The following is a 24,410-nucleotide window of genomic DNA, read 5'->3' as shown; positions in this document are numbered from 1 at the left end:
GACTCTCGACAAACTTTCTTGCATTGTTGCTTCCGACGTCTCGAAGTACAAGCGTTATTGATCCGTCTTCACACGTGCGTATCGGGTGTTCTCCCTGATGGTGGCGGTGAGCTCGAGGCTAGCGCTGCTTTACATCCTGCTTTATAATTACACCACGCCAGCCTGCGCCAGTGCCACTCGTCCCCCGTTGACGGATATATGGCCGCGTCCTTCATGGCCTGCTCGTCGTCGTGATACTCAACTTTCACACCTAATCGTACATTACTACCGTTACCAATGGCATCTGACTTGGACGCGCAGCCTTTGCTGCGGCCTTCCACCAGGCAAGCTGGAACGGAGGGCACAACCGCCACCGTATCCATCTCTTCCAATGCGCGCATTTCAATTACAAGTCTACCGCACTCTGCGTCTGATTCGGACTCTCACGAGCATGAGGACGATGTGGACTTGACGTATACATACGCATACGGCCCATCGGGACTCCTAGGTCTCCTGCATAACAAGTACGCGCTGGGGTGCGCTCTGTTTGCTAGTATAGGAGGCTGGGTGTTTGGGTATGACCAGGGAGTGATAGCCAATGTACTGGTATGTCTCCAAGCGTGTAGCATGGTCCACAAATAACTGTCCATCCATTCTACGCGTTGCTGTGGCACAGGTTATGAAAGAGTTTCTCCTACGGTTCCCGGTAGGTGCTTGGGAGAAGGGGGTCCTCAGTACGTTGTTTCTCTAGCAGCACCCTGTTCATGGTTCTCGGGCGGCAGCGACTGAGCCCATTGACATCTCTGCAGCTGCCTCGCTCGACCTGGGGGCTCTTGTCGGCGCTCTACTCTCTGGGCTAGCGGACCACTACTCTCGGAAGTCTGCTATATTCTGGGCATGTAGTGCGTAGTCTTCTCGCCACTCTGTTCTCTTTCCTATCAACCGCTCAGCCATCTCAATCCATGATACTTAGTCATATTCATCATCGGAACCGCCCTCCAGGCATTTGCCCTTTCCATATTTTGGTTAGTCTTGGGTCGCGGTCTAGCGGGTATCGGCGTCGGAGCACTCAGGTGCGCGTGCTGCTTCCGATGATATACTCGCCGCTCAGATCCAGCAGTTCGTTATCTCCTCTCTACATAACGGAAATATCGCCACCTGAACTTCGAGGCTCTCTGCTCGCTCTCGAGCAGTTCTCCATAGTTGTAGGCTGTGTAGCGGGCTTCTGGGTTGGGTATGCCACCCGCTCGAGTGAGTGCACATTATCTCGATTGAGACCAAACACATGAAATATGCCGGTAGTTGAGAGCCGACTGTCATATGTCCTGCCCCTCTCTATTCCTCTGATCCCGGCTATCCTTCTCGCCATCGGTGTCTTCTGGCTCCCGCCTTCACCCAGGCTCCTGATAGCCCAAGGTAAGGTAGAGGATGCCCGTGTGGCCCTCATCGGACTCCGAGGTGAAGAGAACAGGGCCCTTGTCGATGTACGTGATTTCATAGAACGACATGCGGCTGACAATCCATATCACGAGGGTTCTGTAGATTGAGGTACTGGAAGTACAGGCAGAGGCTACGCTTCTCGAACGCAGAGCCTACATGGAAGGAAGAGCATCCGTGAAAGACCCATGGCTTATCGCTGAGCTGAAAGGCTGGCGGAGGCTCCTCTCCACCAAGTACCGCGACAGGACGATGGTGGGTGTGATCGTCATGGTGATCCAGCGTGCGCTTCCTTACTATGCTCATTGCTTTACTTCGCTCATGATGGGACACACAGAATGGTCAGGTATCAATGCGCTTCTCTATTACGGCCCTACGCTGCTCTCCTCGTTCGGTCTTGGATCCTCGAACGCGACTTTGCTTGTAGCAGGCGGAGTGGGTATCGTGCAGTTCTTGGCTGTCTTTCCGGCGATAGCTGGTATCGACCACTGGGGTATGACTCCTGCGCCCCTCGTGGTTCCCCTCTTTGAATTGTTTTTTTTTTTGACCAGGTCGGAAGGCGTTGCTCAGAGGCGGGAGTATCGTGATGGGCTGCGCTCATCTAGTCATTGCCATGGTGGTGTGTAAATGTTGCACACCGTCTAAGCTCTGAAACACTTACTGCCTCGACAGATTCACGAGGACTCGGATGACTGGGCGGGACATCGAACCGGTGCTTGGGTGGCTGTAACGTCCGTTCCTTTGCACTCGTATTATCTTGGCAGGATCCGGAGTCTAACTCACTGGCGCCTGCTGCAGCTGCCTCTACGTGTTTACTTTTGCCTACGGGCTATCGTATGGCCCCGTGGGATGGGTCCTGCCATCAGAGGTATTCCCCACCAGTATCAGGAGTAAAGGTGTAGCGCTGAGTACCATGAGTAACTGGACAAACAATTGTAAATGTTTCTTGCAATATCTGCCTCATGGTAATCCTGAACTGTTCACTTCTAGTTTTGATCGGCCTGCTCACGCCGGGTTTAATCGAGCTTTCACCTGCGTAAGTTATGTCTCGCTGCTGCCTTACCTACATACCACTGACATATTTTGGCAGATGGACATTCATGGTTTTCTCCACGGCTTGTTTTCTCGGCTACCTGTGGTCAACGTACACTGTCCCTGAGACTGCTGGCGTCTCTCTCGAAGAAATTGACAAGTTCTTCCGAAGTAGTGTCGGGAAGGAGGATGCCGAACTGAGAGGAGAGGTACGCATCCCACAAAGTATTCCCGCATTCTTATGCATCATGATACCCTGGTTAGATCGAGAGGGAGCTAGGTCTGACGGACGTTATCAGACGCATCTGGGAAGACGGAAGAACGGATTAATGAGTGTAAAATTGCTATATATTGAAGGTAATATACCAGTCGCAGGGTAATCGGTGCATATCATGTTCATCCTCGTCCTCCGTTCTGACGTATTCAAAATCTCCTGCGTTGAGAATCGGGGCTCTCATTCCGCGGAACACGCCCATGAAAATTATCTCTCGTCTCGTCCCTTTTGAGCCTGCCCAGCTTCCCGCCAGGAGTCTGATCGTCGACGTGCATGCGTCCGAATCCTGCTTCCTTGAGGAGATGGACGGAACAGTCGACAACCAAGTGTTTCGCAGTGAAGGTCCGTCAAGTTATCTCATAGGGCGCAATGATGATTAGAGCTCTGGTTGACATATATCCTGCCATGCGGCCATCCATAGGAAGAAAGAACCCGGTCGATTCAGCGTGGGAACTCCATTAATATTGGTGAGAGAGATGGGACGGAACAACGTCCTTTGAGCGAGGACTTCGATTTCAAGGCCGTTTCTTGATGCTTAGCGCTTAACAACCGTGATGCGTAAATAGGTTGGCCATCTTGCTTGAGCTCCTGAACACCGCCGCGTCTGGTTGCTTTCGGTTCGTGAGCGTTCAGATTTAAGTGGAAGGAAGCAATAGCAAGCTCGTGCTAAGAAATTACAGATCTAGAATATTGAGAACTGAGTGAGTGAAGTCTCCAAACACGATCATATATTGTCCAAGGCCTAATTCGTGACTTGTCAAAGGAGGGAGGCCTACACTGCCCGACACCGGCAACTTGTGGCCAACGATTGAGCAATAGGCTTAGGTAAGAAGGAAACGACAGAAGATTATGTCGCACACAATCCGGTAAACCGGCTGGTGAATCTTGACAGCCCCTACCAACTCGACTTCCCTCTGCTAGCGCTACTGCCACTACTATTACCGGTGGCTCGATGACAATGTTAGCGACTTGAGTATCAATATCAACTGATGTTAGTAGCTTGAATATCAATATCGACAGTCTGTAAAGACAACCGCGAGGGTACTCGAAGGCACAGCAATTCCCAGGCCGTATACGATAAGATGGTGCCATTCCCGCTGCAATCCTCCTACCCGTCCAGTCTTCGAAAATCTCACCAGTCTTCATTATGGCAATCGCTCGGTGGACTTTGCTCTCTCGAGTAGCCGCCAAAGCACGCTCATCTCACTGCGCCGCTGTGACCGACACCGGCGTATGCCTTATCTACGGTGGAGAGCTCAAGCCCCGCGAGCCCGTCGACACCGAGCCCCTTGCTCTCTCGGATGAAGCCCTCAAGTCCTCTGCAAATGGAGAGCTGCCCCCCGTCAAGGGCTGCGTGCACGCTCTTGACCTGAGTTATTTAGCTACCAAAACGGGGGGTCCGAACCCGACCGATCGGGTAGACAATTGGCAGATCCTGCCTCCGAGTTCAGCTGGAGGGACGGTACCGATTCCGCGCGTCGGAGCGACTACGGTATGGTCGGCGAAGGACAAGCATCTCTACATGTGGGGTGGGCGCGGCGGCGTCGATATGGCCCCGCTCGGGCCCTCTGAGGTAGGGATGTGGAGGGGCTCCTTGGTCAATGCCAAAGCTGGCGGTGCAGTCAAGCTTGCATCCGTGAAATGGGAAAAGGTTTCCGCGAAGAATGAGGAGGCTGCGCCAGAGGCTCGTAGCTACCACGCGTCCGTTGCCCACAATGTGCGTGCATCCTTCGTGAATAACCGAATGAACCGCCATGCTGATCGCATCGCCCTTCACAGGGCAAGATTTATATTCACGCTGGATGCCCGGAGAAGGGACGTCTGTCGTCGCTCTACACTTTCGACGTGCAGAGTCACACTTGGACATCGCTCGCACCCGGTCCAGAACCGGGACGGGGAGGAACCTCGCTCGTCTTTGGTTCATTGAAGCAGTATGGCGACGTTCTTCTCAGATTTGGTGGTACGTTCACAGTCGTTTCACTAGCATCACGACTCATGAAATATCCAGGTTTTGCCGGGTACGAGCTCCCGACCGATAACTCTCTCGACATATACTCAATCGCCAATGACGTCTGGCACACCGTCGTGCCCGCCCCGGACCCAGAGCACGGACACCCCGGGCCCCGTTCCGTCCACGGCTTCACCTCCTTCCGCTCCACGTCCCCCAGCTTGACCGACGCCGTAGCAGTCCTCTACCACGGCGAAGGTGAGGCGTCGAACTTGGGCCATGCTGGCGCCGGCAGGTTCTACGACGACGTCTGGCTGCTGCTCGATGGGAAGGACGGGCTGGCGTGGAAGAAGGTCGATGCCGTAGGGAACAAGCCCGAGGGAAGGGGCTGGTTCCCGCCGGTTTCGTGTGTGAGAAAGGATGGAGACACAATGGTGCTCCTGTTCGGCGGGCTGCTCTCGTCGAATGAACGCAGCGACGAGCTGTGGTCCCTTGAGATCGAGTAATCCTTAGATGAAGTAGAAGGGAAGATGTGTACGCTGAGAAGCTGCCGTGTCCAATATGTATGTACTGGTATAGGGGACGTCCCGACGAATCGCACTCGCCCAGATGCTCAGATCGTCCAAATATCGAGATAAGATAACGACAGAAGCAGCTGACAGGGACGTCCCCCGACCCCGTGGGGTCATTGTGTCCCATGATTCACAGCGTCGAATCTCCTACGGTAGGTCAACTCAGCATCGCATATTTTGATTACCAGTGCTGGGAAGTACAAGAGAGCTCGAGCGATGCACGCACCGAACCCGTCCTATAACCCACCGTCTATAGCATCGGCGTCCGCACAACGTGAGTCCGTAGACTAGCTATAATCCCCTGGCTCAATGGAAGCTCATGTAAAAGGGACAGGTGGTAGCACGCCGACATGGAACAACGAGCTCCGTCAACAGGAATCAAAGTTATCATCGTCGGCGCGGGATTTGCAGGGCTAACCGCCGCCATTGAGTGCTACCGCAAGGGCCACGACGTCGTGATCCTCGAGAGCTTCCCCGAGCTCAAGCCCCTCGGCGACATCATCTCCTTCGGGCCCAACGCGGGGCGCATCGCCGCGCGCTGGGGGAATGGCTCCGTCGTCGAGGAGATCTTCCCCCTCGTCATCCGGAACAAGGAGCTGCGGTTCTACAAGTACGACGGCGAGTTCATCACCGCACAGCAGGTCCCGCCGCAGAACCCCGAGGCGCCGTTCCTGAACGGGCACAGAGGGGAGATCCACGAAGTGTTCTTCAACCACGCGAAGAAAATCGGGATCGACATCCGGCTGGGGTGTCGCGTGCTGGAGTACTTAGAGGAGCGGGGCAGGGCGGGTGTCAGGGTGAACGGGGAGACAATCTGGGGCGACGTGGTGGTCGGCGCCGACGGGGTGCGCAGCAAGGCGCGCGAGCTCGTCCTCGGCTACTACGACAAACCCAAGTCGTCCGGATACGCCATCTACCGCGCGTGGTTCGACTCGGCGCCGCTGCTGAAAGACCCGCTGACGAAACATTTGGTCGAGAATGGCGACACGCACACCGGCTGGCTGGGCCCGGACGTCCACTTCCTCGCGGCGTCCCTCAAGAACGGCAAGGACTTCTCGTGGGTCTGCACGCACAGGGACGAGGCGGACATCGAGGAGTCCTGGTCGTACCCGGGGAAGATCGAGGACGCGCTCAAGGTCATCGAGGGCTGGGACCCCGTTGTGCGCCGCATCGTCGAGCTAACGCCCGAGTGTGTCGACTGGAAGCTTGTGTACCGTGATCCGCTGCCGACGTGGATTTCAAAGGAGGCGAGGACGTGTCTAGTGGGTGACGCGGCGCATCCGTTCCTCCCGACATCGATCCAAGGCGCGTCCCAAGCCATGGAGGACGGCTGCGTGCTCGCTGCATGCCTGCAGATTGGTGGGAAGGAGAACGTCCCCATGGCCGTCCGCGCCTATGAGAAGATACGGTATGAACGTGTCCGGAGGGCGCAGCTTCTCGGGGAGGAGACCCGGGATATGTGGCATAAGGCGGACTTCGACAAGGTGAAGCAGGACCCAGAGAAAATCAAGCTGAAGAGGGAGGACTGGTTGTTCGCCTTCGATTGCGAGGCGAATACATATGAAGTCTACGAGGATGTCGTCAAAGAGTTAAGTGGGCAGCCGACGACGAATATTGGCGAGTCGCTCCCGAAACAAGCAGCTGTGGCAGCCTGAATGTTGTATACGTAGATGCCTGTCTCCTTGGGATTATTGTTTTATTTAGCGATATGGTGTACGAACCTGACTGCAGTCAGAGGGGGAGCAGAGTGACGAGATCTATCCGCGTGAATGAAGGCCTCTAGGCAGCGTAGATCTAAATGGAGAACATATCTTCGTTCTTCCTCCTCTACAAGGTCTTTCTTGACATCTCTGTCGGACTCGTCTGTCTTGGAATACCGAGTACTACGGTCAGTTATTGGTCCTTGACTAGTGAGCGTAACTGCCGACAGGCAGGTGAATGGGGAGGCCTTGGTCAGAGACATGCAGCCGCACTTCAAGAACTTGCAGGTGAAGTTTTTTGAAGGCGCCGGGCATGCTGTATTCTATGCCAACTGCGAAGGTGTTGTTGAAGCCATGATATCTTTTGTGCGGCAGGTGACCGTACGTGACGGACCCATTGACTGACTCTTTGCTGGGCATAACGTTCTCCGGCGCTGTGAACACCATTATTTACGAGCCCGGCGATGTGTGTAGATATGATCTCCTAGGCGTACCATTTTGAGTATGGGTACCTTCATTCCCTCTCGACCGCGGGATGCCTGTGTACCACAGCCAATGGCGAAAAGACAGAGGTAGGATATCCGACGCACGCAAACTGTCGCCCTGTAGTAGCAACACGTACTATCTATGAACCGTCCAGTTCCAGCACTGCATGGAAATAGCGAACGAGACTTCCAGCACAGACGTCCCTGATCCATGACATGCCAGTGGGATGGGCACGCCGTTACATCGAAATCGACGTGAAGGAAGCCACCCACGACTGCAATATCAGGAAAATAGTAATGTACCCGCTACCAAGCTGGGCCGCGAGCGCGGAGTTCCTGGGGTAGTACACATCATCGTCATGCATTTCGTCTTACAACGGGCAACAGACTGCACGTTCTTGGCAGGCTTCGTGAAGACCGAGGTGCACGCACTATCCTCCACGAGCACGTCGCATCTCAGCTAGCGGCTTGCGTTTATCAGGGAGGAGATGAATGTTCCCGCTGCTTCAGTGCGACGTTTTGCATCCCCAACCGAGGATGCCTACCTGGATCCAGTCAATGAGGATACAGTTGCATGTACCAGCCTGTACTCCAATGAGAAGTCATATCATCTGGGGTGGAGATTCAGCAAGATAGAAGTCCCGATGCAATTCGAGCCAGAGGGACCTGGACAGGTCAATATTTCAGGGAAAGATCACAACAACTGATCTGCAGCAATTTGTCATCATAATGACCTGAAGCAAGATAATACGCTGCGCAGGAACTTAGCTGAACTCACGTGGCATACGCTTATAGAGGCGGAAGATAGCGACATGGTACAGAATGTGCACTTCTTCTATAGCCGCGTTACCGACCATACCAAAAGGTAATGCACATCGCCTGGCGGCAGATCCGGTCTTTCTACCTGTTTCAGCTCAGCTTTAACCCTAACTTTACCTTCGTCAAAAACGTGTCCATCCCATAGCTCCCTCCAGCTCTCGGGGGAGTGAGTAAATAGCGGGGCCCCAGCCGGCCTCCCCCTCCTTGTTCTGAGCCCCTTATGAGGCAAGCCGACATGTGAACCAAAAATCATGGACCCTGGTTCAGGAGATAATAATGAAGCCGTCTTCTGGGCGAGCTCAAACTGCTTCTGTTCGTTGAAAAGATGGAAGAAGGCTGATGCATGTATCGCGGAGATGTGACCGATAAGGGGTGTCAATGAGGTAAGGGACGACAAGTCGGGGACAGGCGTCGAGGGAGGGGAGTAGACAACGGGTGCTGGCTGCAGGAAAGCCGGGTCGAAGACATCTCCTGGGATGAAAGGCACGGGAAATGGCTCTGGAGTCGACCGGAAGAGCTCGTGTCCGAGTTCCCAAAACTCTATTAACAGTCAAGGACTAACCCAAACACAAATGCCTCTGGGGGTTCATACCTGGGCGCAAGTCCGATGCAATCACGTTACGCAGAGGGTACCCATCGTCTATGGCTTTACGCGCATCATTGCCAACTTCATGCAGTATTTGCTGTTAGTGCTCATGGCAAGCAATACTAGCTGATAGCTACGGAGTACTCACAGCAACAGCCGATATCGAGGAATATGGCGCAGTTTCGTTCTTTGCCTAGCTGCAGAAACCGCTCATACGCAGGAAGGCGAGAGATCTTAAGGCTATCTCAATCTCGGTTGATCAGAGGATCGTCGAGATCGAGAACGTATTGATACTCAATTACCGACCTTGCAAATGCGAAGCGCCGAATGCATGGATAAGGATAAACCTGTCAAGTGGATTATCGTAGGTGTATCAGCCGATAGTTCCTTGGTCCAGTATAACCAATACCAGCCTTATAAGCTTTCTCCTGAACCTTGAGTATATGTTTCTTCAACTCTTCATCGTCCGGGATGCCCGTCTGAGATTTGAAGAAGGCTGATTCATGCTCATCCAACGAATATATACTTGGATCCAGGTCTGGGGGCGGTGGTGTGCTCTCTGCCATCCTGATGGATGTTCAATACAAGAAGAATGCTGCACAGATAAACTGCATGTGCAGACAGGAAAGAGACGATCAGCGACCTGAACGACCAAGATAAGGGCAGCGTGGCTTGTGGCCCAAGGTGTGACCCATCAACAGATGCTGCGCATGGGCATCTATTTCTTGAGAACACGACCTCGCAATCACGTCCGGGAACGAGTAAATCCTCCACAGCATCAGATACATTGAACGGCACGAGCGGCGAGACTAGATAATGTAGCGCAAAGTATGGAAAATGGAAGCGCAAATATTACATCGCCGCAGCATCGATACAGTCCGTTCGTAGGGTAAGTGAGGGGGTAACGGTGAGGTGAGAGCGTAGCAGGGATATCGATAGGAGAGCATACAGTAGAGACGGGGAAAGAATGCGAGAGAAAGACCGTAAGCAGAACACGCGAATCAGGCACCACAGCCCAGGGGATACGGATAAACATAAGGAATGAACACGCGAAAGAAAGAAAGCAGACCGGATAGGCACTAGCGAAGGGCAAGTCGATAAAGATTGAGACAACCAACAGCCCAAGTCCGACACGGATCCGAAACCCGCCAAACTTCCATCCATTTGTTGAAAAGACATTGACATCATCTTGGTCGTTGCTTTTGAGGTTTCGACTGATCCGGGGGCTCTATGGCGTCCGCAGGCTATGCACAAAGGGGTATCCAAAAACCATCGGCGGGATGGCAGGGGTTATCCACAGCGAGCGTCCACCTAGGCGCTCCCGACATTTTCAGCACCGACGTCGACGTACGAGTCAGACGAGCCAGGTGCCTCATCGCTTGCAGGCGCGACAGCGCCAGTTACGTGTTCGCCGAAATGTTGCTCGGTATGTTCACCGGAGTGGCCTTCTCCTTCTCCGTCGCCTCCTTCAGCATGACCACCAGCGTTCTGGCCGCCACTGCCGCTCGCAGACCTCCTCATGCCTCCGCCTTGAGGTCCCTGGCGAGGCGCGTTCGCGCACCGGTCTTTCCCGTGGGCAATGCGCAGATTTGCATAATCCGGCTTGTTCTTGATGCTCTCGATCGCCTTGATCGCATTCTGGATGTTCGTGAAGTTGACGAACGCGCAGTTCCTATGCGACACACACACATCAGTCTGACAAAACACGATGAACTTGTGTTGGGCACTCACTTCTCCTTCAAGAAGTTTACAAGCTCGATATCTCCGTATTCACCAAAGTCTCTCTTGAGTTTCTCCTCATTGAACGTCTCAAAGTCCTCGATATTGCCAATGTAGACATTGCGCGTGGCGCCGCCGTGAACGGCTAGGGCCAGCGAGGGCGGCAGAGAACCGGGGTTCTTCCCCCATCCGATCTTGAGCCTTCGGTTGTTGAGAGTAAGGCCTTGGTAAGACGCGACTTGGAAGAACGTGAGCGCCGCAGCGGGGTCAATGAACGTCACGAACTGTGCATGACTGATTAGATAAGAGTGAAGGAAAGCCATCGATCAGGACGTACGGCAATGTGCTTATCAGGCATGTATCGGATGCTCTGCAAAACCCCGCCCCGGATCGCGTTGCAGAGGTCTTCGGTGGTGGTCTCAGGATGGATGTTGCCAAGGTAGACGGTCCTGTTCAGGCCCTGGCCACCCATGCCTCCCATACCCATAGCTTCGGGTGAGAAGTTGGCGGCATACGGAGTGAAGGGAGACGAGAAGGGCGCAGCCTGTGACACCAGCGATTGAGCCGCTGCCGCCTGAGCGGCCTGCGCGGCTGCCTGCTGCGACTTGGGAATATACGCGCATCGATCTTTACCGTAGTTGACGCGCTTCCCTGCCCACGCGGGCTCGGTCGGCAACGTGTTGACCACCTTAATAACAAGATATGAACGTTGTGACACACGTCAAAACATGAGTGGCGTACCTTGTTTGCAGTGGCGATGCTCAAGAAGTGGACAAAGCCGATGTTCTTGTCCCTGACGATCTTGACCTGGTCAATGAGGCCGAATCGGCTGAGATCATCTCTCAAAGCTTCTTCGGTCATGTTCTCGTCCAGACCTCCGAGGTAAACGTTCCTGCTCGCATTGCTCTGCTGGATAGCCAGCGTAACCGCAGCAGGGACAGGAGACGGCTTTCCCCAGCCGATCTTAAGTTCCTGGCCGTGTAAAGACAGTTTCTTGATCGTCGCATCCGCATGGAACGCGGCGGCGGTGGCGCCATCGAGGAAAGACAGAAAAACGCACGACTTCTCGGGGAGGACACGGATGGATTCGAGCGGGCCGAAATGAACAAGATTGAGGAGCTCGTCGACGGAGGCAGTCGGGGGGAGGTTGCCGACATACACCGTGCGCGCGGTGGCGTTGTTGGAGGCAACGTTCAGAGCGGCACTGAGTGCCGCGGGTGAGTACGGGCCTTGCTGGGCAAGGTTGGGTATACTGAGGTTGAGCTGGGGCAGGCGTTGTTGATTGAAGTTCTGTAAGATGTAAGGGTGCGAGCGGAGCACAATGAATATATCTCGCGTACCTGGCCAAAATTGCCCATCTGATTATTGTACGGGAATCCGCCTAGAACGCCCATCCCAGGGATACCCATGCTGAGCATATTGTACCCGGCAAATCCACCGTACGCGTTCCCGTTAGCCGAGTTCTGCTGCTGCTGTTGCTGAGCAGCAAAGGCGGTGGGGGTATTGGGGCTCATCTGCGAGCCCATGCCAGCGCCACCGGTCGCGGTGTTGACGGAAAGAGACGGGGTGGAGTAGAGCGGGTTGGAGAAGCCCGGAGTAGGAGGAGAATTGTTGTAGGCTGCCTGGGATATGCTCGCGTTCGGGCCATAACCATAGTTGGCAAAGGCATCACGAGGGGAAGCATTGTTGGATAAACCATTTGTGCCGTTGGAGGCGCCGAAGGAGTTGGGGGACCAGCGGGCCTTTTTGGCATCAGGACCACCGACAGAGTCCATAGACCTCTTTGAGGGGCGAAGCGGGGCATACGGGGGTGCAGGGCAAAGACAACAATCAGAACGCCACACGCGCAGGCCGATAAGAGCTAGACTCTGACCTTCATCATGTCGAGCTCGAAACCGTAAGACGGGTAGTGCGCCTCAAAAGCTGCCTGCGAGTCCATCGGAGCGGGCGCGAGAGGGGGAACGGGGGCAGCGGGTATGAAATGGATGGCAGAAGGGGGCAACGGCAGAAAACGGGGAGAAAAAATGCAAAACGCAAGTTAGAGCGTGCAAATAATTAAGGTAGGGAGCGACGGGTGCGAGTTTGCGTGGGCGGGCAGAATCGTAGACAAACGAGTGTGGGGGTTTGGAAGAAAGACACGCACAAAAAAGAGAGGAGAGCCGGAGCCCAAGGGTTAAAGCTGAAGCTGGAACCTGAAGTAGTGCGTGTCGGGTGTATAAATATAAAATATTACGGGCACAATGCCCGGCCTTCAGCGAACAGCAATCAACCAAGTGAGCGCGACGGCGACAGCAGAGAAGGCGTCCTGGTCGTCAACAATACCCACCGGCCTTTCCCGCAAGCGACCGGCCTGATACACAGCGCACGGGCCACCCCAGCACCGCTTCCCCGGTCGTCGTTTGCCACTTCCACATGCTCGCGGATCGCGGCAGGCGCTGGCGACAGCGAGCACGGCTTGCAACAGCCCAGGAACAGCGCCCAACACGCCTGGAACTCTGCGCCTTCATACTGCTCTTCGAACACATGGAAGCTCATATCGTCCAAAGCAGGCACTTGGCCCGCCCCGGCCTCCTCGTGCGACGACGCGCGCAGTCTCTTCGAGAATGTCGGAAATGGGGTCGGCCTCCCCCCGCTGTTTCGCGTGTATGACTTGCTGCTTCTAATGAACGGTGATGGCGCGGTGCGAACCGCCTTCTTTTCCATCCCCTGCCTTCTCAGTGTTGAGCAGCTTGTGGCGCTCCTCACTACGGTATTTGCCCATCTGTCTGACCTGGATATGAAGGCATTTACGAGAGATCGAGCATCTCGGCTTTGCCAACAGCCTCCGCCAGACTCATCGATAGCGATTATCTTCTGGTCAGTATTCGTCCGCTGACGTTTCAGCGTCGTTGTTCTGTGAATGGATGGCCATTAAAATTTGCTGCAGGCCTCGGTATACTGTATACCGACATCGTAGTGCCTTTAGCCTGCCGTCCCCGAGATTCGGGATTTTTCAGACCGCTAGGTTTCATTCACTCTCATGTTTCAGCAAGTGAAGCCATATTCCCCCCCGGTCTACCTTCTGTTCGCTTCGTGAAAAGCCACCACGCAGGTTTCCGGCGGAGACTGGCTCCAGTCTCGACGAAGTGCCTGCCTACCCCCACCGGCGTACCGAGGCTTTCGACCAACTTCGCTGCCCAGCCCACCAGCAGGACAGACGCGCTCGTAACTGCACCGTGGTGAACTGCAGCATCAATTCGTCCTGCCAAAATTCATGATGACGGCTACCGCGGCCCGCCACACTCCTGAAGCTTCCCGCCTTCCCAATAGCAGAAGTCCCTCCCCCCGGTGCAGCTTCTCGTAGCTCAGGGTCGCTATGGGACGGGATCTGGGCGGCAAAAATAGGACCTCTGTGCCTTCAATTGAGACCTACGTATGTGGCCCTCATCAAGGCAGGGCGCGGCAAAGGTTTGCGACGCTGCTAGTCCGGGATGACGCAAAGACGCCAGAATCTGTGAATTTTGTTTTTAGGTGAAACGGAGAAGGCTCGGTGAGGAGCGGACATTGTGCTGACCGCCGTTTGACTCAGTGTGGCTTGACCTGATTGCTTGAACTCAGTCCGGGCGGCGACTCTGCCTTCTGTCAGCCGTACCACTGAGTGTCTTAACTCTCCCAGAGACGGACGCTGCAGAATCGGGTCATCCGCGAGGGCACATGCCGTCCTAGACCGTAGCAGTATTCAGCAAGGCACGCGGATTGCCTCCTGACTACCGGTATTGCATTGTATGGCTGCAACGACGTCTGCGAGGCCTCGCCGAATATTCTTGACTTGTCCACGCGCGTGGTCGGCAGCAAAAGCATCGCGTCTTCCAGGGCCTCGCGCCCACCACGGTCCGTTGAGAATTCGTCAATCGCGAACTACCTGACATTTATCCCTTGTTACGCCTGGGTGGGTTCATATCGACAGCGGTTCGGGCCCACCGTGCTCGCTCCTTGTTCAGCACTGTGAATCGGGGCCAACCTCAAGCCGTCCAAAGGCTTGTCCCTCAGGCACGGAGCTTGCGACTGCCAGAGTCATCCAGCCGTCTGGGTACAATTTGTAGCCTGTAGGCCAAAATTCAGATACAGCTCTAGGACATTCAAAGTGATCCCATCTGAAAACGTAGCCCGTGTTATGTAGCTAGTCCTGGTTTCGTCCAGGCTGCATCCCCCGTCTACGGTCGAGATGTTTGACTGGTGCTTCCTTGTAATATCCCGATAGTGTGCTCACTTGTTTAAGATTGATTTGTGCGTAATCCACCGTCATTCCACCGTGGTGTGGTGTGGTGATCTTACTAATTGTGTCCTGTGGCCACAGCAAGCTTATATTCATTAAAATACCCTTTCCAACGTGAGTGCTAGTTATCTCCACACTGCAGGGCATTCTCTAGCAAGTACACATGTACAGTATATTCAGTTTTCCAACTGGGCACCGGAAAACAGATGTGACAAAGCTGCCGATCTTGTTTCAGCATCAAGCCACTTGCATACTCGCTCGTGGAATCTGGGACATTGTAACCCGCAGTTGTCTTTGTCCCTTGAACTGGGAAGGAACAGGGATGCTGTAACTGCCATCAAAGATTGAGGAACCCTATGGTTTAGATGTCAAGTTGCATGCATGCTTGCTCTAGGACTCTGGGACATGTAGGTAGTGCAGCCTGCAGCTGTCCCTGTCCATTGGACTGGGTGCAATAAACTGGGTGATATATGTAGATGCCAATCTTTGACTAGCAGCACATAGCACTATGTGCCAATGATCGTGGGTGTCAAGTGAGTACTACTCTAATCCTTTTCCTAAGTCCTCAGTTCATCATCATCACTCCTTTGTACTACTGAGCGATCTGCTATATGGCCTGGTCCTGTCTTTGCTCACATGAGCCCCGGACCCCTGTGAGGCTATGCTGGAGAGCTGGCTATACCTGGACCAGGGTATGGTGAATAATCCATCAGAACTTTGTAACATATGTTAATAACATGGCATGCTCTGAAGCACTTTTTAACAGGGTTATTAACAGTTAATAACATTTAGTTTCATCAGGAAACACCAAATTCTATAGTGGGTTCCCCTGGATACATAGTCCTCCGTAGGTCCACAGAGGTCAGATAGGTCAACATAGACAGGGGGAGACCATAGTAGGGAGTCATAGGTGAGATGTATTTCCTAATGTTGAAATGGGTTAATTATGCATCAAAAAGACATATCAACATTGTCAAACACACTTTTGCAGTTTAAAATGCCTGGTAGGCCTCCACTGCTCTCTCCCGGAGCTGTATGATGTGCACTTTGCAAGCTGAAGCACATCAGGCTCTGCTGGTGCATGGTGGATTCCAGGCTACCGAGATGGGGAGTTTTTAACACCCAAATCAGCCTTGCCTAGAGTGGTCTATAAATAACATGTATTAACCTGTTGTTAACAGCAGTGTATAACAGTGTAAATAATGAGTGATTTTTATGCCGCACCCAGGTCCTGGGTGATCTGCCTGACAACAATCCTTGATGGACAGCATAGGAGCAGTACATACAATCATGGACATCACCTATCAGCACTTTCCCATCATCCCCCTTCCACATCTTGCTCAACTCCCCAACTCAAACTGCAGGGGTGCCCTCTCACCCCAGCCATCCCCAAGCTGATCCACAGCATATTGAGCCCCTTGTGTGTATCAAAACCACTCTTTACTGGCCATATAGTGTAGTGGTATTATCACATCGGGTTTTGAATCGGGCCGATCACGTGACCCCCGGAATCTTCCGATAACCCAGGTTCGAGTCCTGGTATGGCCTTCTACTACATCTCCTATTATCTTTTCGACCCGGGAGTCGATGTACCGCTCGCAGCATACCATTTTTAACATTGCATGTCAGCCCCCATGCCCATGGCCAAGGACTTGTTGTTGTATAATTCCCTCGGGGTATGTTCCCTGGAGGGGTTTCGCACAGGTTGTGCGAGGGTGATCGTGACTATGCAGGTGTTTCGAATGCAACGATTCTGGTTCCTAGGTCCTGGCATAATGTACGTATGTTTACCGATACCATCGGACTTGGTGTATCCCAGGGCACTGAGTGGACACACGAGCGAGCATCAGTTCCGTTATGTACGGCACCGCGCATGGAGGGTCTGCGTCACGGTGCGATTCAGACGGCCGGCGCGTTGTGATGATCACGGTACCTGGGCGTTGGGGTCGGCGCATCGCCATGAGCGGGATATAATGCGCCGAGCTCGAGAGTCAAGCATCCGCGGATCGTATCAGTATTAGTACTAGCAGTACAGCAGTACCCTGCGCAGGCCGACCGCGCGCACCCACCCCCGGTGATCCACACGACACCCGCCTCACACCTTGCGCGCGGCCCAGAACTCGGCGCGGTACACCCAGCGCATCATCGCGCGCGGGTCCGCGGTGTACTCGCACTCGACCGCGCGCGTCTTCGCCCCGCGCTCCTGCGCGTCAAAAACGAACCCGCACGCCTCCGCGGCGGCGACGACCTCGTCCAGCGCGCCCTCCAGCGCCGCCTGCTGGCCGGGCGTCCAGAGCAGCGGGCCGAGGTTGAGCCACGTCCCGCCGCGCTTGAGCAATTCGCGGATGCGCGCGAGGGTGGCGAGGAGGTTGAGGGAGGTGTCGAGGAAGAAGAGGGTGACGACTGCATCGTAGCTGGCGGGCGGGAGGCGGGCGGAGGGGGCGTGGAAGTCGTGTTCGAGGAGGGCGATGGAGGGGAGGGCGAAGGGGGGGACGTCGGGGACGCGGATGGCGCGGAAGAGGTCGGCGGCCGAGCGCGCGTGGGACCACCAGTGCGCGTACGGGTGGAGGGTGTGCTGCTCGGGCTGTTGCGTGCGTGCGAGGACGCGGTAGAGGAGGTTCTGGTACGCGGAGACCTCGCACGCGGTCACGGCGAACCCCAGCCGCGCGATCTCGTGCGCGAGCCTGTTCAGCCCGGAGCCCGGGACGAGGACGGTTTGGTTGGAGGGGGACGGGAGGGAGGAGAGGACGGCGAGGATGGGCGCGTGGGCCTTTGCGCGCTCGGCGGCGCACTCGGCGGACCAGTCGCGCACGAGGTGGCGGAGGGCGTCGCGCACGCGCGCGAGGTCTGGTGTGGAGGGAGAGGGAGAGGGAGGAATGGAGTAGTGCGAGCGCGCGAAGGCGCACACGGCGGAGGTGAAGCGGGCGTTGGCGTCGATGAGCTCGGCGTAGCGGTTGAGCTTCTTCGTGTAGCCCAGCTCGTACGCGAGGCGTTTCTGCTCCCTCGTGAGGAGCGTCGCGTAGCTGCGCCGCATGCGGTCGAGCTCGGCCAGCGAGAGGGCGCGGTACGAGGCGTAGGAGGCGAGCGCATGCTGGACGGAGAACGGGTCAGTCGGCGGGGAGGGCGAGAGGAGGCCGTGGATGTCGCGCAGCGGGAGGAGCTTGAGGGCGAGGAGCGTGATGAGCACGAGCGCGAGCAGGACGAGGAGGTCGGACGACGCGACGGCGGGCCATGGCGGGGCGGGCATGATGGCGGACGAGGACGCGTCGGTCACGCGACGGCGCAGACTCAGATCTGCCAGTGCATGCCGGATAGCCGGCCCGGAGGGTTACAGTACGCGCCACTCGTCAGGATTCCCAGTCTTAGCCCGCATCGTGTTACTGCTGACTTTTGATTCAAGTCAGTCATCCCTCAATGCCCCGGGCAGAACGATACCATTGACATGGGTGTAATAGTGGAGGTGACCACTGCCATCCACGCCAGGCCTTACGGTGTAAGTACCGCCACAATCACCCGTCTTTACTCGTCCAGTATACTTGAGGCGTAGCTTCCCTCGACCCTCAGATCCAAGCACGCACCCGTATGTACGAGTCAAGCCACCCATGCCACATCCGCTCGTGCCACATCTCGGCTACCGGCAAATCAATCCGCCTCCGCCAATGCCACATTCCGCCCATATAAAGTCCCTCGCTGGTACGCATCTCTAACCCTTTCCTTCACCACCACCTCCTGCGGGTCAGGCACGGCTCTTTATCCGAGTCCTTACGCATATCCACCGCCGTTCATTCAACTCTATATATTATATAGGTCCGGTACCTCCTACATCCGTGCCACACTCCTTTCTCTTCACCGAACCGCAACCACCAACATGTCCCACACCCACACCTACCGCTACCGCCGCGCGGACCTGCGCATCGACCTCGCGCTTGCGGGGTTCGGCGCCGACGTCGACGCGTACACGCGCCGCGCCCTCAGGTGGCACGACAAGACCACAGCGCACGCGCGCCGCCCCGAGTATGTGCAGGAGCGCGTGCAGCACACCGGGCCGCGCCAGGAGCTCGTGCCGGGGCTGTACGTCGCGGCCTACGCGCCCTCGTCGGAGACGGCGGAGGGCGGAGAGGGCGGGGACGCGAAGCACACGTATACGCACGTGATCACCGTCACCCCCGCGCCCGCTCCCCCGTCCGCGGAGGGGGAGCGGGCGTTCACGTCCTTCACGAGCCTCTGCGGGACGCGGCACCTCGTCTTGCACCTCCCTGCCCCCCCGTCCCGCGCTCCCCTAGACCGCGCCGACACTCCAAATGCCGGGGACGACACCGACACCGACACGGACGCGAACAAGAACAATAGCAGGAACACTCACACGTCCCCCCCGAAGCTCACCCAGCCCCACCTCCGCGCCGCCCTCGACTTCCTCTCCCTCGCGCTCCCCTACCTCCCGCCGCACCTCTCGCCCTCCTCCTCGCACGCCCTCAAGTCCCCCGCCTCCGATCAGGACATCGAGGTATTGATCCGCGGCCCGCCACAACTCGCACTGGACTGCGCGGTGTCCTACCTCTCCTGGGCGAGCGCCAAGCCCGCGCGGGAGGTCAGGGCGTGTATGCGCGAGGAGGGGATGGGCGCGTGGGGCGGGGGCGTGCTGGATCGGGAGGAGGAGGGGGAGGGGGAATGTGGGGATGGCTCGGCATGAGACGGGCGGGACAGGTATTTATGCATGCATGTATGTATTTATGAACGTCCAGCGGGCTGTAGCCGTATTTATGTATTTATGCTGGGAGGGGGATGGGATGGGGAGAATAGGACCGGTTGTGCTTGGAGCTGTATTCATGTCCAGTATTATGATTCGATGACCAAGGCTTTACGGGATCTACTCATCGTGGAGACAGACTCACTCAGACTGTATGTCACACCCCCTCGATGTTCGATCGCAGCGTCCTTCGTACGCTTACACTGTGGCCAAGTATGGTACGCATTACGTCCGTTCACTGTAACATAGTATCGTCCACAGAAGCAAGCACCCACAGCCAAACCAGCCCGCACTGTGTAAGTAGCAAGTCCATGCGAGCCACTGCTCCCTCGTTCCTCCTTCCCTCAATAAACCACAACCGTTGCCTCAGGAACGAACTTCAACGTCTGCCCACCACATCAATCCAAACGCACACGCACAGCCAGAGAAAGAAGGGGACTCACCACCTCCGTCCCCTGCCCGAACGCACTTGCGAACGCGCGCACGTCGCCCGCGGCGATGATCACGTTGTCAGACGGTGCGTACAGCAGGCGCGTCGCCGGCGTGCCTGCGGTCGCGTCGGCATCAGCATTCACTGACATTCCACCCTCAACCTTAACTACGGGTGTACGGAAGGGATGGGATGGGATGGAAGGGGAGGGAAGGGAAGAGGATGAGTAGGAGACACGCACTGCGATCGGTATTCACCCACTGCGCGCTGATCGCGCCGCTCGCAGCGTCGTACACCCACACTGCGCTCTGCACGCCCTCGGGGATGCCCGTCGTCGCGCTGAACGAGTTCGGCGCGGTCACCGCCGGCGAGCCTGGCGGGGCTATTCGGGGGGGGGGGGTTGTTGGGGTACGGGTTAGGAGGGTTTGACGCGGGGGGAGGGGGGAGGTCAGCGCGAACTGGAGGTAGGGAAGGCAGAGGAGAAAGCGTACTCTGCGTGCCACCACCGACGTAGGCGTAGTTCGTCGACCCAGGGCGGAAGTCGGCGTCCGTGCTCGCGGAGCCGGAAATGAGGACGAGGTACGGGAACGTGCTCGAGGGCCCGTTCTGCGTGATCACCACATTATCATTCAGGTCTCCTGTTCCTGTTCAACGGCGCAACCCCGGAGCGAGACGCACCGTGGTGAGGATGTCGAGCTGGCTCCCACTCGTCGGCGCAGGGCTGCCGCCGCAGGAGGACGTGCCGAAGGAGAGGTGTAGCGCGGCGGACGGGTCGGTGGTCACGCCGTACTCGCCGAAGACGTTGTACGTGCGCGGGAGGTAGCCCATCGCCGCGCCCGTGCCGGCGTTGGTGACCTGGATGACGCCCGAGTGGCTGCTCGTAATAGAGCGTCAGTAATTTCGCAATCGAATTATGGAAAGGAAGCGTACGTGGTGGACGGGCACGGGGAAGCCGCCGCACGAGCAGCTATTCAGGGGTGAGATTCATCCTGCGGGTGGCATAAGACTGGAAGGCCCACCGAGGCGGGGGTTTATTTTCCGCTCGCGGCGCTTCGGCTTGCGCGGGGGCAGCCCCCTTGCCAGTCTCTGCGCATTGCTCAGGCTCAGGTCGACGCTAGGGCTGGGGGCCCTCTTCTCCACCGGCTTCAGCGCAATGCCCTGCGGATTGATCGACTGGCTGGACGTCGGGGTGGGTTCGGCCTGGACGAGCGCCGCAGCTGCGAGGAGGGCAGCGACAAAAGTCTTTGCGTAGAGCATTGCGAACTTGTAATCGTTAGTAGTGCTAGTAAAGAGCGGGAGGGGTAAAGAGAGTGTTGTTAGTAGAGGTAACTTTTGATTTCGCGTAAGACCAGGAGGTCAGCGATGAGACCGTCAATTCATTCATGTCTCGTATTTAAGACAGCTTGCGGGACGCATCCGGGAAAAGCACCGAATCAAGTGCGATATAGGTGGCTGAAGATACTAGTCCCGATATGGTGCGGAGATTGCCATAACGGGGAATATGATGTGCCTAGAGGGGCGAAGTTGACGTGACATTGACAGGCTGAGGCTGTCGAAGGCAAGTCTAGGCTTCTGATCGGGGCACCTCGTTAAAACCAGAGATACGGTAGAACGGGAATAAGGGCAAGACACAAGTTTGTAACCATAACCTAGGGTCGAGCGGACAGCAGCCTTTTACTCATGAGTACGATATAATGCGATATACCCGGCACCGGCACATGTCCGCCAGAGAGTTATAATGTTCAATCACAAAGGTCCTAGCTGTGCCACATCCACTCTCCACCCCTCTAGTAGGCGCCCCCATCAGGAACCAGCCTCAAAGTCTACACCCAGTCATCATCAGCAACCACTCAAACAAAAGTAAAGACAAGACACTCACCAGCCTGGGGAAAGTCCCCGCGGAACCGAACCGGCTGCGGAAGCTTGCCACGTCGCCGGCCGCGACGATAGTGTTGTCCGACGCCGAGTACAGGAGGTCCGTCGCGACCACGCCTGCCCAAAAGAAAAACAGGTCAGACATGGCAACGCCACTAACGCGAGTTAATCACGCGCACTTCCGTCTGTATTCACCCACTGCGCGCTGATGGACCCGCTCGCAGCGTCGTACGTCCACACGGCGCTCTCGACGACCTCGGGCACGCCCGTCGCGACGCTGTACGAGTTCGGCGCAGTCACCGGCGGGGAGCCCGCAGGGGCTGTATGCATCACATATCAGAGGAGTACGAGGACGCCAGGAAGCGAAGCAACAACGTACTCTGCGTGACGCTGCCAAAGTACGCGTAGTTGTACGACCCCGCGCCGAGGTCGCCCTGTGTACCCGCGTTGGCGAAGCCAGAGATGAGTCCGAGGTACGGAAAGTCGGCCGCGCCGTTCTGCCCGGGCGCCAGTCAATATTTAAGAGACCTAGCGAAAGGGCGAGAAGGGGGAAGACACACTGTGGTCAGAATGTCCAGCTGGCTCGCGGCCCCGGCGCAGCTCGCGGCGCTGAACGCGACGCGGAGGGCGCCCTCCGCGCTCGGGGTCACGCCGTATTCGGCGAAGAGGTTAAGCGTACTCGGCAGGTATCCCAGGCCTGCGCCCGTGTCGGCATCGGTGACTTGGACAATGCCGGAGTAGCTAGAATATCAACGAACACTACAGTGTGAATGGGATGCACCGCGAAAGACGGCGCGGACAACGCACGCGGTGCTCGGGCACGCAGAGGGCGCCGCCTGTCTAGCTGTATATCCAAGGCGGTGTTCAGCTTAGCTGACGAGATGATCAGAGGCTGCACGCGGAGAAACGCACCCTGTCTGGATTTCTTCGATTGACGACTCGGCTTGCGCAAAGGTAGTCCCCTCGCAAGACGTTGCGCGTTGGTCAATTCCACGCTGGGACTGGGAGCGTCAGCGACGGCGTCCCTCTTCTGCGGCACTGGCTTGAGGGCGATGCCGTGTGGATTGATCGACACGGGGGTCGTCTGGGTGGGCTCGGCCTGGACGAGCACAGCGGCGGCCAGGAGGGCGGCAAACAGGGTCTTGGCGTAGAGCATTTTTGTCGGTTAGTCAGTTAAACGAGCGAAGAGGGTAAGGAAAGTGTTAGCGTTAGCTTTGGTCTACACCGAACCGGGAGGACAGCAATGCGAGGCGCGACTGGCCTGTCGCGAATTTAAGGGCGTTCATGACAGCGCCCGCCGGGAAGACGCCCTCGCGAGGTAATCGACGTCCAAGAAACCGCCAAAGTGCGCGCCCCGTTGAGGACAGTCGGTTGCCATATCGGGTGTCTGTGTCAATCGCTGACGGCGAGCGTCCAAGCATGGTGGCGTGCTACAAATCCCGATCCGTTCTCCGCGGGGCTTCCGGGAATCAAGAAAACTTTATGTGGTGTAACACGTACAATTATTCAACTTATCATAGCCATAGTTCTGTATGCACTGGGCAGTATACCCAAGCGCTGTAAGATGTTCCGACGTGCCCAATCCTTACAATCCCTAAGAGGCTATAGCGGTAATCAACTTGAACGTCTACACCCGCCCGTCAGCACCGTCCCCGCATCAAAACCAGAAGCACAAGTGGCCAATCACAACTCACCACGACAGGCTTATTCGCGCTCCCGAACGCGTCGCGGAACTTGGCCACGTCGCCCGTGGCGAGGAGGCTAGAGTCCGCCTGCGAGTACACGACGTACGTCGGGGCCACGCCTGCACGACATGGATTCGATGAGCCATGCTGCGGAAGGGAGGGAGAGGACGAGGGACCAAAAAGACGCACTCCCATCACCGTTGATCCACTGCGCGCCGACCGCGCCGCTCGCCGCGTCGTACGTCCATATCGCGCTCTCCGTGCCCGCCGCGCGGCCCGACGCAGCCGTGTACGTGTTCCCCGCCGCCACCGCCGGCGCACCTGGGGACGCTGGATGCATGTCAATGTATGTGTCTGTCAGCACGGAACGCGCGGGGTAGGGGGGGGCAGGCACGCACTCTGCGCGACGCCGCTCAGGTACGCGTAGTTGCTCGACCCCGCGGCGAGGTTGTTCGTCGGCGCGGTGTTCGCCGCGCCCGCGACGAGCCCGAGGTGCGGGTACGCGGCCGCGCCGTTCTGCCAGCCGGCCGTCAGTGTTCAACGGTCAGAGTGTGGAGCGGAGGACGCACGGACGTAGCGATGTCCAGCTGGCTAGCGGTGGACGCGGAGCTGCAGCTGGACGTGCCAATGGAGACGCGGAGGGCGCCCGCGAGGTTCGTGGAGACGCCGTAGTGGCCGTACGTGGTCATCGCGGCGCCGACGTAGCCGAGAACACTCCCGGTGTCGGCGCTGGTGACTTGGAGGACGCCGGAAACGCTGTATTCACAGGGACACACCTGAGCGGTGCGGTGGGGCGATGCTGGGGAATAAACACGTACGTGGTGGTCGGGCAGGCGGACGGGACGGCGCGCTCGGCTGTTCAATAGT

General features: G+C 56.8%; 11 protein-coding genes and 1 non-coding gene across 12 annotated transcripts; 5 read left to right on the top strand and 7 right to left on the bottom strand.

Moving 5' to 3' along the window:
- The first annotated feature begins 230 nt into the window (after positions 1–230).
- Positions 231–2,853, top strand: GLOTRDRAFT_61251 (uncharacterized protein). Its single transcript, XM_007868263.1, has 13 exons — positions 231–585; positions 656–713; positions 789–881; positions 953–1,052; positions 1,100–1,171; positions 1,569–1,699; positions 1,754–1,909; positions 1,968–2,035; positions 2,089–2,147; positions 2,215–2,351; positions 2,407–2,452; positions 2,507–2,657; positions 2,713–2,853. The coding sequence occupies exons 1-13, from the start codon at positions 277–279 to the stop codon at positions 2,776–2,778; spliced, it is 1,446 nt and encodes a 481-aa protein (XP_007866454.1). The 5' UTR covers positions 231–276; the 3' UTR covers positions 2,779–2,853.
- Positions 2,854–3,869: 1,016 nt separating this feature from the next.
- GLOTRDRAFT_76669 (uncharacterized protein) lies at positions 3,870–5,291 on the top strand (the record flags this gene model as incomplete). Its single annotated transcript, XM_007868262.1, has 4 exons — positions 3,870–4,036; positions 4,169–4,439; positions 4,502–4,682; positions 4,731–5,291. The coding sequence occupies 4 exons, from the start codon at positions 3,870–3,872 to the stop codon at positions 5,174–5,176; spliced, it is 1,065 nt and encodes a 354-aa protein (XP_007866453.1). The 3' UTR covers positions 5,177–5,291.
- Positions 5,292–5,592: 301 nt separating this feature from the next.
- GLOTRDRAFT_76666 (monooxygenase) lies at positions 5,593–6,997 on the top strand (the record flags this gene model as incomplete). Its single annotated transcript, XM_007868261.1, has 1 exon — positions 5,593–6,997. One exon carries the CDS (start codon positions 5,593–5,595, stop codon positions 6,895–6,897), a length of 1,305 nt encoding a protein of 434 aa, XP_007866452.1. The 3' UTR covers positions 6,898–6,997.
- Positions 6,998–7,875: 878 nt separating this feature from the next.
- GLOTRDRAFT_116242 (uncharacterized protein) lies at positions 7,876–9,484 on the bottom strand. Its single transcript, XM_007868260.1, has 7 exons — positions 9,246–9,484; positions 9,139–9,179; positions 8,981–9,072; positions 8,839–8,913; positions 8,206–8,786; positions 7,973–8,135; positions 7,876–7,894 (listed from the first exon to the last, which is right to left on the bottom strand). The coding sequence occupies exons 1-5, from the start codon at positions 9,396–9,398 to the stop codon at positions 8,263–8,265; spliced, it is 885 nt and encodes a 294-aa protein (XP_007866451.1). The 5' UTR covers positions 9,399–9,484; the 3' UTR covers positions 7,876–7,894; positions 7,973–8,135; positions 8,206–8,262.
- A 97-nt stretch (positions 9,485–9,581) lies between these two features.
- GLOTRDRAFT_121493 (uncharacterized protein) lies at positions 9,582–12,862 on the bottom strand. The gene is made up of 6 exons (XM_007868259.1): positions 12,425–12,862; positions 11,892–12,332; positions 11,293–11,841; positions 10,889–11,239; positions 10,564–10,835; positions 9,582–10,504 (listed from the first exon to the last, which is right to left on the bottom strand). Exons 1-6 carry the CDS (start codon positions 12,488–12,490, stop codon positions 10,144–10,146), a joined length of 2,040 nt encoding a protein of 679 aa, XP_007866450.1. The 5' UTR covers positions 12,491–12,862; the 3' UTR covers positions 9,582–10,143.
- Positions 12,817–13,254, bottom strand: GLOTRDRAFT_129586 (uncharacterized protein; the record flags this gene model as incomplete). The annotated part of the gene is made up of 1 exon (XM_007868258.1): positions 12,817–13,254. The coding sequence occupies one exon, from the start codon at positions 13,252–13,254 to the stop codon at positions 12,817–12,819; it is 438 nt and encodes a 145-aa protein (XP_007866449.1).
- Positions 13,255–16,251: 2,997 nt separating this feature from the next.
- On the top strand, positions 16,252–16,354 carry GLOTRDRAFT_t79. Its single transcript has one exon. It is a non-coding gene; the product is annotated as a tRNA-Gln (tRNA).
- A 547-nt stretch (positions 16,355–16,901) lies between these two features.
- On the bottom strand, positions 16,902–18,053 carry GLOTRDRAFT_93785 (N2227-domain-containing protein; the record flags this gene model as incomplete). The annotated part of the gene is made up of 1 exon (XM_007868257.1): positions 16,902–18,053. One exon carries the CDS (start codon positions 18,051–18,053, stop codon positions 16,902–16,904), a length of 1,152 nt encoding a protein of 383 aa, XP_007866448.1.
- A 320-nt stretch (positions 18,054–18,373) lies between these two features.
- GLOTRDRAFT_138895 (uncharacterized protein) lies at positions 18,374–19,496 on the top strand (the record flags this gene model as incomplete). The annotated part of the gene is made up of 2 exons (XM_007868256.1): positions 18,374–18,499; positions 18,614–19,496. The coding sequence occupies exon 2, from the start codon at positions 18,675–18,677 to the stop codon at positions 19,494–19,496; it is 822 nt and encodes a 273-aa protein (XP_007866447.1). The 5' UTR covers positions 18,374–18,499; positions 18,614–18,674.
- A 220-nt stretch (positions 19,497–19,716) lies between these two features.
- Positions 19,717–21,285, bottom strand: GLOTRDRAFT_138894 (uncharacterized protein). Its single transcript, XM_007868255.1, has 7 exons — positions 21,003–21,285; positions 20,914–20,950; positions 20,662–20,857; positions 20,475–20,589; positions 20,156–20,365; positions 19,997–20,100; positions 19,717–19,939 (listed from the first exon to the last, which is right to left on the bottom strand). The coding sequence occupies exons 1-7, from the start codon at positions 21,238–21,240 to the stop codon at positions 19,898–19,900; spliced, it is 942 nt and encodes a 313-aa protein (XP_007866446.1). The 5' UTR covers positions 21,241–21,285; the 3' UTR covers positions 19,717–19,897.
- A 485-nt stretch (positions 21,286–21,770) lies between these two features.
- On the bottom strand, positions 21,771–23,014 carry GLOTRDRAFT_129582 (uncharacterized protein; the record flags this gene model as incomplete). The annotated part of the gene is made up of 7 exons (XM_007868254.1): positions 21,771–21,806; positions 21,863–21,975; positions 22,038–22,178; positions 22,238–22,355; positions 22,419–22,599; positions 22,666–22,702; positions 22,771–23,014. 7 exons carry the CDS (start codon positions 23,012–23,014, stop codon positions 21,771–21,773), a joined length of 870 nt encoding a protein of 289 aa, XP_007866445.1.
- A 280-nt stretch (positions 23,015–23,294) lies between these two features.
- GLOTRDRAFT_138893 (uncharacterized protein) lies at positions 23,295–24,232 on the bottom strand (the record flags this gene model as incomplete). The annotated part of the gene is made up of 5 exons (XM_007868253.1): positions 23,295–23,485; positions 23,553–23,662; positions 23,733–23,873; positions 23,942–24,059; positions 24,113–24,232. The coding sequence occupies 5 exons, from the start codon at positions 24,230–24,232 to the stop codon at positions 23,453–23,455; spliced, it is 522 nt and encodes a 173-aa protein (XP_007866444.1). The 3' UTR covers positions 23,295–23,452.
- Positions 24,233–24,410: the final 178 nt, after the last annotated feature.

Source organism: Gloeophyllum trabeum (genome assembly GCF_000344685.1).
Source record: "Gloeophyllum trabeum ATCC 11539 unplaced genomic scaffold GLOTRscaffold_00007, whole genome shotgun sequence".
Classification (NCBI taxonomy): domain Eukaryota; kingdom Fungi; phylum Basidiomycota; class Agaricomycetes; order Gloeophyllales; family Gloeophyllaceae; genus Gloeophyllum; species Gloeophyllum trabeum.
The sequence above is the reverse complement of the archived record's forward strand: the minus strand, read 5'-3'. Positions and strand labels throughout refer to the sequence as shown.

Bases quoted from the DNA above. Each gene is read 5' to 3' on its own strand.
- GLOTRDRAFT_61251 (XM_007868263.1), top strand. From the start codon at position 277: ATGGCATCTGACTTGGACGCGCAGCCTTTGCTGCGGCCTTCCACCAGG. The intron at 1,172-1,568 runs GTTCTCCATAGT...TCTCGAACGCAG, and splicing joins TCTCTGCTCGCTCTCGAGCA to AGCCTACATGGAAGGAAGAG. The intron at 2,036-2,088 runs GTGTGTAAATGT...CTGCCTCGACAG, and splicing joins ATCTAGTCATTGCCATGGTG to ATTCACGAGGACTCGGATGA.
- GLOTRDRAFT_116242 (XM_007868260.1), bottom strand. From the start codon at position 9,398: ATGGCAGAGAGCACACCACCGCCCCCAGACCTGGATCCAAGTATATAT. The intron at 9,180-9,245 runs GCTGGTATTGGT...TCCACTTGACAG, and splicing joins TTCAGGAGAAAGCTTATAAG to GTTTATCCTTATCCATGCAT. The intron at 9,073-9,138 runs GTCGGTAATTGA...AGATTGAGATAG, and splicing joins CGGCGCTTCGCATTTGCAAG to CCTTAAGATCTCTCGCCTTC.
- GLOTRDRAFT_121493 (XM_007868259.1), bottom strand. From the start codon at position 12,490: ATGGACTCGCAGGCAGCTTTTGAGGCGCACTACCCGTCTTACGGTTTC. The intron at 11,842-11,891 runs GTACGCGAGATA...TACATCTTACAG, and splicing joins AGATGGGCAATTTTGGCCAG to AACTTCAATCAACAACGCCT. The intron at 10,836-10,888 runs GTACGTCCTGAT...AGTCATGCACAG, and splicing joins TGCCTGATAAGCACATTGCC to TTCGTGACGTTCATTGACCC.
- GLOTRDRAFT_138894 (XM_007868255.1), bottom strand. From the start codon at position 21,240: ATGCTCTACGCAAAGACTTTTGTCGCTGCCCTCCTCGCAGCTGCGGCG. The intron at 20,951-21,002 runs GTGGGCCTTCCA...ACCCCTGAATAG, and splicing joins GAAAATAAACCCCCGCCTCG to CTGCTCGTGCGGCGGCTTCC. The intron at 20,101-20,155 runs GTAGTTAAGGTT...ACGCGACCGCAG, and splicing joins CCCATCCCTTCCGTACACCC to GCACGCCGGCGACGCGCCTG.